Source organism: Alosa pseudoharengus, unplaced genomic scaffold (assembly GCF_046254945.1).
Source record: "Alosa pseudoharengus isolate Yale_2024_CS ecotype anadromous, Long Island Sound unplaced genomic scaffold, YU_APseudo_1.1 YU_APseudo_1.1_scf_2, whole genome shotgun sequence".
Lineage (NCBI taxonomy): Eukaryota > Metazoa > Chordata > Actinopteri > Clupeiformes > Clupeidae > Alosa > Alosa pseudoharengus.
In genome coordinates this window covers 18,734,621-18,744,633 of record NW_027468663.1, presented here as the reverse complement: position 1 = coordinate 18,744,633, position 10,013 = coordinate 18,734,621, and the positions used below count along the sequence as shown (strand labels likewise).

Genomic DNA, 10,013 nt, shown 5'->3' with positions numbered 1-10,013 from the left:
GAAACGGTTGTAAAGAATAATAATTTATGCAATCAAATCAGGTCAATAATATGTGTCTAGGGTATGTTGGTGCGATGTCGTGCGTGTATGGATGTGGTGAGCGTCTAGTAGATCAGTATCAGGATGTTAGCTGTAAAGGAAGGAAATTATCATTAAGATAGAGTGAGATGAAGAATGATAGAGAGCGTGTCCGTGAAGGAAAGAAGTCAAATAGTGCCTATATAAAAGGAAAAGTGCCCCACTTGAAAGAGAGAGAGAAGCCCCTTTTATAGCCCAACCCCTAAGTGCAGGTGAAACCAATAAGGCACTTAGGCTGCCTAGGACACCCAGGCCTAGCACTGTCCGTGCACTGACTGCACTAGACCCATAGGGGTCATGGTTTACACCCAGGTGGGCGTCACACATCATACAGGATTATGAGTCATTTCAGACCAGGTTATTTGAGACGTAGAGAGGAACTGAAGAATGTGTAGGTCAAAAATGTGAGATTCAGTGTGTGTGTGTGTGTGTGTGTGTGTGTTGCTGGATAGTATATAGGGGTACCTCAGCCAGATAGTCCTCGTACTCTATCTCGCCAACACCAGTGTTGGCAAAGTTGAGCAGATTATCCCTCCCTTCTTGTTCCAACAGCACTATGCCCTCCATGTCCACCCTTATGCTGTTAAACACCTTGGCCAGCTCTGGGTTGTACTGCAAAAAATCACACGCACACACACACACACAAACACACACACACACACACACACACACACACACACAAAAGTAAAACAACATGTAAACATGTACAGTAAACACATACAAATAAACAGAGAGAGAGAGAGAGAGAGAGAGAGAGAAATGCAAATACAGATAATATGTATACTACCAGAGTGAAAGAGGGCCAAAGGCTGGCTCTATCTAGAAACTGAATAGTAGTAGTAGTTTTCTGGCTACTAAATACAGAATGAAAAAGAAATTTTCATCTCACGGGCTATTACTTACCACAGTGCCATTGAGGAAATTGTTGAAGTTAAACTTTTTCTCTAACTGTAGAGATGAATAGAGGCCATTATTGTCGTAGCAGTCCCTGCAAGAGAGAAAGAGAGTGTGTGTGTGTGTGTGTGTGTGTGTTGGGGGGGGTAAATTGCTTTATAATTACTCATTACCTGTAACTGTACTGTAAGCATTATTTAAGGCCGGCATCTTTCAGACAAGTTGTCATGTTGACTCACTACATGCTTCTGCCCTCTAGTGGATAAATTGAAATCTGCTTTTGCTTATTTCTCATCTGAACTATGTCCCTGTAAGCATACCTGTACATGCTGCCGAGGGTCAGGTCGATGTTTGGGTCATTAAACAGCATGCCTGGCAGGAAGTTCTTCTTTGCTGGGTGCACCATGAATGGTGTGTCAATGATCTGCTCAGAAAGAATGATTTAACATTTGTCATTATTATTTATTATTTGTGTTTTATGATAATCATAGTTTGCAGTGCATAATTCATAAGTCACAGACATAATGTGCCATGCCGTCAGGAGCTAAACAGCTGTGTGTAACCTGGATATGACAACATATGCATCACTCAGTTCCTTACATCCTCTTTACATCAGTGCATATTATACCAAATGCCACAGTTAGCTATTACAGGAACTTGTAGTGCATTTTTCTAATTCGTAGTGCTGCGGCTCTTTTGATTGTGTGTGTGTGTGTGTGTGTGTGTGTGTGTGTGTGTGTATGTGTGTGTGTGTGTGTGTGTGTGTGTGTGTGTGTGTAAATGTGCGAAGCATTCTACTACTCTGCTCTGGATCACCGAGCACATTCCTTCATGTCCGTTTGGAACTCTGGCCAACCAACACATCCCCAACCCCTCCAGAAGTGGGCGGCAGAATCTGGACACACAACTGCCCCAGTGTTAGGCCACCAGTTATGCAATATTACACAGCACTCCGCTAGCCCCTAAAGCCAAAACCAACACCTGCAGGATACAGGCATGGCCATGGACCGAATGATTTTCACATCAGCGCTCATCAATTGCCTCTCTCAGGACCGCTATCCTGCATTAGCATTGAAACAGTTACAGTACGTACAGTTCCTGTAGCTCCTGTCCTACTTACAGTAAAAAGAAAAGAAATGTAGACACACAAAGGATAGATAGTACTGGAATGTTCAAGGCACCGGCTGCTTGGATTTTAGTTGCAGTTTGCTGCCTTCTTTTCCCTTTGGCCTTGCGTTCTCAGGCACTGACCTTGAACAGCTCTCTATTGGCCAGTGGCTCACAGATCAGTTTCTCGACGTTGCCCCCGACGACAAACGTGGACACCACGATTGCCATGAGTGCCCATGAGAAGATGAAGCTGAAACCCACACCACTATAGAGAGAGAGAGAGAGAGTAAGAGAGAGAGAGGGGGGGGGGTGAGAGAGAGAGAGAAAGAGAAAGAGAGAGAGAGTAAGAGGGGGGGTAAGAAAGACAGAGAAAGAGAGAAAGAGGGAGAGAGAGAGTAAGAGAGAGAGGGGGGGAGAAAGAGGGAGAGAGATAGTAAGAGAGAGATGAGGAAAGATGGAGAGAGTAAGAGAAAGAGAGAAAGAGAGAGAGAGAATAAGAGAGAGAGAGAGAGAGAGAGAGAGAAGGAAAAGGGAAAAAGGAAGCATTTAAAGTTATGCATGCTTTTCATCTTCTAAAATAGACCCGTTCAACTGCATAAGCAAACATTCCCAAGGTATTTCCAGTGGCATAGAAAACAACACTGAGCTTATAGTAACTTGGAGACGAACAAAAATAAAAAATAAAACGTTTTAAAGTCAACATTTTGAAGAGCATTATACTAAAGTCTGATTCATTTTAATTTCAATATCTGAAAGTATCTGCGTTGGTTTTGAACGTTTCAACCAGAAACCATCTAGGAACAGATTTAAAGGGTCTAGTGTCTGCTGTGGTGAAGTTTTTGCCGTGGTGTTGACTTACGCCATGAGGAGGTTGCCACCGGTGTTGGACAGGCAGCCGCGCGTGGTGGGGGAGGCGTTCTTGTCATAGCCACAGGTTCCACAGAGTAGGCCCAGAAAGTTAAAGGCCAGGATGAGAACCACCATGCAGCAGACCGCTACACAGCCGATCCACCTGACGGACGGAAGGGGGGGTGGGGGGGGGAGCTGTTGAAAGTCTCCATAGCAGTCTTCTGTCTTGTGACTGAAACACACTAACAACACCTAGAAGCTCATTTCTCTTAACACACTAAAGTATATAGTACCTGTAGAAGTCGAGCTGGTCGATCTGAGGGTAGAAGGCCTCAATGTCCTTCTGGCCGTCTGTCAGGAACTTGGTGAAGTTGACCAGAGCTGGCTCCAGTGGAAACATTTTTGTGAAGCCAATGACCTCTGCTCCGACCTTATCCAGCATGCCCTTCACCCCTGCAGGACACCCAGACAGGGAGATGTGAGTGTCGACGATTTACACATGAAGTCGTATCATATAGTAAACTCAGTATATGATGTGAGGGTTAGCAGACTAGGTCCTACAACATAACAATCTCATCAACTCATCAAGCAAATAAATGGGGTAAATAAATTCTACTGGGGTTTTAGTCTTTGATTAAAAAATATGCCATTTTCTAGGTCCATCCAATAATACAAGCAATTGTTTACAGTGAGTCCGTGCAGGTAAGTCAGGGCCATTCTAAGACTGCACTTGCAAATGACTACGGCAAGGATGGAGGGACACGATGCACGTCACTGACACTTACGAGGCAGATCTGTTTTACAAGAGAAACGCGTTTCCAAAAAGGCAGAACAAAAGAAAAAAACAAAACAATAAGACACAGTCATGCTGAACATCTTTTTATCTTAGATAAAACCATTGGTGTTGAGAAGTTGTAAAGTTACTAGTTACATCATTTTCAATACTGTATGTTTTCAATGGAGGAAAACAACTTTGACCAGAAATAAGGCAATGCAGAGAATATGCTGTGTATTATATGGTGTTAATATGAATATTTCCAGTCATCTGAGAAAGCATCCACTTACTTGAGACTACATTTTGGGTCTGCTCTGTGACCAGCTTAGGTGTGTTGTTGAAGGCTGAGTAGCCCTAGAGTAGGGGACACAGATAATGTCCACTTTATGGAAAAACATCACAGGTGGGTAAACTTACTACACATGTAAGACACCTCACCACCACCCCCACCACCCCCTACAAACACACACACACACACACACACACACACACACACACACACACACACACACACACACACACACACACACACACACTCCAAAATGCTTGGAGGTACTTGATGCATTACCTTCTGGACTATATTGCTGAGGTCAGTTTTAAGGACATCATCCACATTGGCCAGCTGGGGGTTCACATCAGGGAGCTAGAACACACAGAAGACAAAACAGAGCTTAATACAGTACATTTACAGTATGTTACACTACGCTAGCGTATATCTGATAGTCATTGGGAGAATAACAAGGCACAGAGACCCATGAAAAGCAATACATCCCCTGTGACTTCCCTTGTGGTGAGTTCCATATTAATAACACAGTTATCCTGCCTCGTATTCCCTTGGTTTGGGGTACATCTATACATAACATATGCTATTGTATGAATAATGGGTGAGAGGGCATACCCGGGTGGCATGTGTGTAGCCGTGTGGTCCGCACCCTTACCCTGTTGAAGTTGGCGCTGAGGGCTAGCTGGCTGAGCGTGCCCCTGACGGTGTTGCAGGTGTGCGAGACGTCTCCGTTGGTGCAGGCCGGGTCGTTGAGCGTGTTGCTCAGGGACGTGCGCTCGCTCTGCAGGCTGTTCTGCAGCCGCCCGGTGGCCTCCTGCAGCGTCTCCAGGGACGTGCTGACGTTCTCCAGCGCCTCCTTGGTCTCCCGCATGGCTGGGAGGAGTGGGGGAGAGATAGGGGTCAGTATGGTCTATACCCCCCCCCCCCCCCCCAGTAAAAGGAGGTGTCTATGGAGACATGTCAGATCGGGGGGGGGGGCACCCATTTCAACACAGGGTAACTTGGGTCGCTATTGAATTGGCTAAAATCACAGGGACAGGGGAACAGCTCAAGATGGACCACTCAGTGCTGAGAAGATATGGAACTGTTTGAGTATTCCAATGTCAGTGTCATCACCACACTATTTGAACAAAGATGTCACTGGCGTACGTGGTACAGATTTGAACTAGTAACCTGACGAATGCCTAGCCAGGCCATGTTTTCACTTGGTGGAACATTCTGCATCACTTCACAGCTCTCCACAACCTTTGGGTGCTTGTACTAACTTACTTAGTTCAACTGAAGCTTAGAATTGTGGTAAGAGCATGGTTTATCAATAGTGCACCAATTCTCATAGTATTTGCTCCTAGTTTAGACCTACAAATATCTACATATACGTAGTTTCCAGGTTGAAATATTACCCTTGTATTGACCCTAATGTGTTGACAAACTGTGATGAGTGGACCACTGTGGTTTCTGAGCACTAACCAAACGGAAGGGCGGTGCTCCTCATAAGGTACAGTAAGTCTGAATCTCAGCGGTCCATGTGGGCATGGCCTAAATAAAACACCTCTAAAACAAACACTTATGTGGTGGCAGGTGGCTCTGCACAGTGGCGTTGCTGATTGGCCAATAAGCCCCCTCCTCCAACACCCCCCCCCCCATCCCCGACCCCGTCTGACAGCAGGATGCCACCACAGACCACATCGTCTCTGGCCCACCCTATTTATACTGCATCTCTTAACATAGACACACTGCAGTGGTTCATCTTCCACGCTCCGTCTCAGTAGCCATCCTCTTCCTTCCCCCAATCCCCTCGTCATGGTCATCGTAATCGATGGACAAGGACAAACAAACAAGGCCGTGCCTGTCCACGGCACTGGACCTTTAAGGAATATTGTAGAGGGATCGACACACTGGTCAGGCGACCGGGGCTTGGCCACAGCTTTCTGGCTTGAGCAAGCAATATTGGCTGTGCAAGACGATTCAGCGTTTTAAGACTCAGCTCTCGAGTTAGGCTGGACTTACATAAAGCAGGACAGATACGGCCTGTTGACTCCCATGATTAGATTATGACAACCCCGGAAAAGCATGCTGTGGATTTGATGTGGTCTCAGACTGAATACTGAGACCTGTCTGTTCAGGGCAGAAATAACTCATAACATGGTGTTCTCCACATAATCTGTTTTAAACACATTACTATTCACATGTAATACAATTGTGAAGATTAAGACCTAAATTTGCCAAAAAAAACCCTGTATATAGAAGTAGAGCATCTTCAGAACAGAGGGAGAACACTGGTCAGGGACACACTTAACAAATAAAAAAAACATGACTAATTTCAGGTAAGGTTTTGGGATGCCACCACAACGACAACAAACACAGCACAGCACAGAACGGTCACGGACAGCAGTGGGTCAATGCCAGTGACTACAGGGTCAGTCTACTGGCTCTGTTACCTTTGATAGCACTCTCCACTTTGACTATGGGCCAGTCATCATGGAACAAAGCACAGTGAGAAGAGATATGCATAATTGTTAGGACTAATATAGATAGATATTATATACATGGTGGGCACAAGTATGCAGTGACTGGGCTTCTTGTTGGATTGTGTATGTGTGTGTGTCTGTGTGTGTGTGTGTGTGTGTGTGTGTGTGTGTGTGAGAGAGAGAGAGAGAGAGAGAGAGAGAGAGAGAGAGAGGAGAGAGAGAGCTATGTTTGTAGTCTCTACCTCCAGTCATGCGTAGGGCATTATCCAGAGCGGGAACAACGTCTTTCTCTAACTTGCTTTGAATCTGTCCACCAAGTAACGTCCCAATGTCTGGAATAAGCAGATATGTTAGTTAAATAGCTATTTAGATGTTTAGATACATACATACATACATATATACATACATACATACATACATACATACATACATACATACATACATACAGTATAGGCCTAGTACAGAACATACTGTGTACACCCAAGCACAGGTTGAGTTCTGATACTCACTGTCCAGGTCGGAGAGGACCTTGTTTTTGGCTGTGGTGTACTGCGCTGTCAGGAAGTCTATTTGCTGCAAACAAACAAACAAATAGAAGCGTCAGTCAAAACCCCCCTGGGTTCTTTTAAACTAGAATGACGCTTAGGGGAGTAGACTGAAGTGCTAACAAACAAATCGGGAAAAGAGAAACTCATGTTTTATTTGTGTGTTTATGTGCAATGGAGCCTTACCGCTGGTGTGGTGTTGGCGAAGGACTTGAGGTCTCTGATGTTGGTGTTGACCAGTCTCCTGGTGCTTCTGATGTGGGAACTCAGGTTGTGGTTGGCTGAATATGCAACCAGCACTCCACCACTGTAACACACAAACAACACACACACGCTCACTGATAGGCCACAGACTCAACCTGATCAGCATCACTACATGAACATTCTGCTGAAACCATTTACCATTCCACCCTGCTGTGTGAGTACACATGGTATGCACGGATATGCACTTACAACTCTTCACCAGCAGGGGGCATTGTAAGGGCACTGCTCATCACCCAGACATGATTATCGTCCAGTGCCCCGTGTGAGTCACTAAACTGGGCCACATGTTATTCAGTACATTGAGGACAAACTGACTCATATGAACAAGCCATGACCTCAGTAAGCTTATTCTCTCTCAAGATGAGAGACACACTCCTTCCGAGCTTTTGTAGTTTCCTCGACTCCTTCTCTTCCCCCTTCCCACACCATCCCTGTCCTAAGAATAGCAACGTTAAAGGGATCGCTGTGGAATCCTAAAGCCTATTTGTGTCGTTTGTGACAGACTTCATGTGCGATGGCTTGTGTGTTCCCACTGCTGCTTACTCTGATTGGGCTGAATTAGTGCCACTGTTTATTCAACATCATGGACAAGATGGCCCCCACCTCCTTGATCCAATCTGCTTTATCTCTCTGTAGCCTATCTCTCTCTCTCTCTGTATCTCTCTCTCTCTCTGTATCTCTCTCTCTCTGTATCTCTCTCTCTGTATATCTCTCTATCTCTTCATGTCTTAGGTCATACACAAGTCTACTGTACAGTAACAGTACTGTAACCCAAACAGATACAGTACAGTCCATTTACGACAGCTGATGACCACACACAGTAAATGCCTTATCCGTAGGCGCAGAGGTCTACTAGAGGAGAGGTCCACTACAGGAGAGGAGAGGTCCACTACAGGAGAGGAGAGGTCCACTACAGGAGAGGTCCACTACAGGAGAGGAGGTCCACTACAGGAGAGGAGAGGTCCACTAAAGGAGAGGAGAGGTCTACTACAGGAGAGGTCCACTACAGGAGAGGTCCACTAGAGGAGAGGAGGTCCACTACAGGAGAGGAGAGGTCCACTACAGGAGAGGAGAGGTCCACTAGAGGAGAGGTCCACTAGAGGAGAGGAGGTCCACTACAGGAGAGAAGGTCCACTACAGGAAAGTAGAGGTCCACTACAGGAGAGGAGGTCCACTAGAGGAGAGGTCCACTACAGGAGAGAAGGTCCACTACAGGAGAGGAGAGGTCCACTACAGGAGAGGTCCACTAGAGGAGAGGTCCACTACAGGAGAGGTCCACTACAGGAGAGGAGAGGTCCACAAGGAGAGAGGAGGTCCACTAGAGGAGAGGAGGTCCACAAGGAGAGAGGAGGTCCACTAGAGGAGAGGTCCACTACAGGAAAGGAGGTCCACTACAGGAGAGGAGAGGTCCACTACAGGAGAGGAGAGGTCCACTACAGGAGAGGAGAGGTCCACTACAGGAGAGGTTCACTAGAGGAGAGGTCCACTAGAGGAGAGATCCACTAGAGGAGAGATCCACTAGAGGAGAGGTCCACTAGAGGAGAGGTCCACTACAGGAGAGATCCACTAGAGGAGAGGGGCAGCACTGGGCATGGCTGGCAAGGGATTGTATATGAATTTGGTAAAAGGATATTTTAAGTGTGTGTGCAAAGAACAGGTGCAGATTTAGAAAGAAGATGGCACACTGGACTAACACAAACTCATGCACCATGCATGCATGCACACACACACAGACACACACACACACACACACACACACACACACACACACACACACACACACACACACACACACACACACACACACACACACACATTTACACACAGAGAAATGTATCCCTTTACTTGATCTCACATAAACTCACACACATTTGATTAAATGCCTTCACATTTCCCTGAAATTGCTGGATTTGATTACAGATTACAGACTTTCCCCTTCTCCCTATTCTCACTGTCACACACACACACACACACACACACACACTTGAGTGCTGCCACAATTTAATAAAACTGTAACTTGAGAATTGGCTATAAAACATCCTGATGGCATAGGTAACTGGTCTCTGAGTATGTGAATGTGTGTATTTGTGAAAAGGCTATACATGCTGTTTAATGTGCTGAAAAAAAGACAGTTAGACCAGTTGTTCCAAAATTCGCATTGGTCATTGTGTATTCATTTACCTGATAATGTAGGTACTTTAATACCTACTAACACACACACACACACACACACACACACACACACACACACACACACACACACACACACACACACACTCACACACACACACACACACACACACACACACACACACACACACACACACACACACACACACACACACACAGTCCCTTTCTCCTATTAATAACAAGATAGTCTTTGTGGCCCAGCCAATTGCCTGCTATCCCATCAGAAGATTTATAATAATCTCAGAGAAAGCAGCCTGTGAACAGGAGAAGAGTGCAGGCTTTTACAGATGCACCACAAGAGCCAGGAAGACACAGAATACAAGATGAAAGATGAAAGATGCTGCAGTCAACACCTCATTCACAGAGGAACTTTCTCATGGCGGAGAAGGGAAGATCAGTGTCAACTAACTGCTGCTATGCTCTATTCCATACAGACACATACACACACCCATGCATGCACGTGCATGCACATGCACGCACGCATGCACGCACGCACACGCACACATGCACGCACACACACACACACACACACACACACACACACACACACACACACA

General features: G+C 45.8%; 1 protein-coding gene across 1 annotated transcript in view; it reads right to left on the bottom strand.

The window, feature by feature from the left end:
• Positions 1-10,013, bottom strand: part of prom1b (prominin 1 b) — a 34,719-nt gene that overhangs the window by 7,705 nt on the left and 17,001 nt on the right. The window contains exons 5-17 of the mRNA XM_076295818.1: positions 7,189-7,309; positions 6,967-7,030; positions 6,700-6,789; positions 4,645-4,862; positions 4,275-4,349; positions 3,997-4,060; positions 3,717-3,725; positions 3,225-3,384; positions 2,942-3,094; positions 2,224-2,347; positions 1,293-1,396; positions 982-1,066; positions 544-690 (exon numbers count right to left, since the gene is read on the bottom strand). Coding sequence (XP_076151933.1) covers positions 544-690; positions 982-1,066; positions 1,293-1,396; positions 2,224-2,347; positions 2,942-3,094; positions 3,225-3,384; positions 3,717-3,725; positions 3,997-4,060; positions 4,275-4,349; positions 4,645-4,862; positions 6,700-6,789; positions 6,967-7,030; positions 7,189-7,309 — 1,414 coding nt within the window. The remainder of the gene's footprint in view (positions 1-543; positions 691-981; positions 1,067-1,292; positions 1,397-2,223; positions 2,348-2,941; positions 3,095-3,224; positions 3,385-3,716; positions 3,726-3,996; positions 4,061-4,274; positions 4,350-4,644; positions 4,863-6,699; positions 6,790-6,966; positions 7,031-7,188; positions 7,310-10,013) is intronic.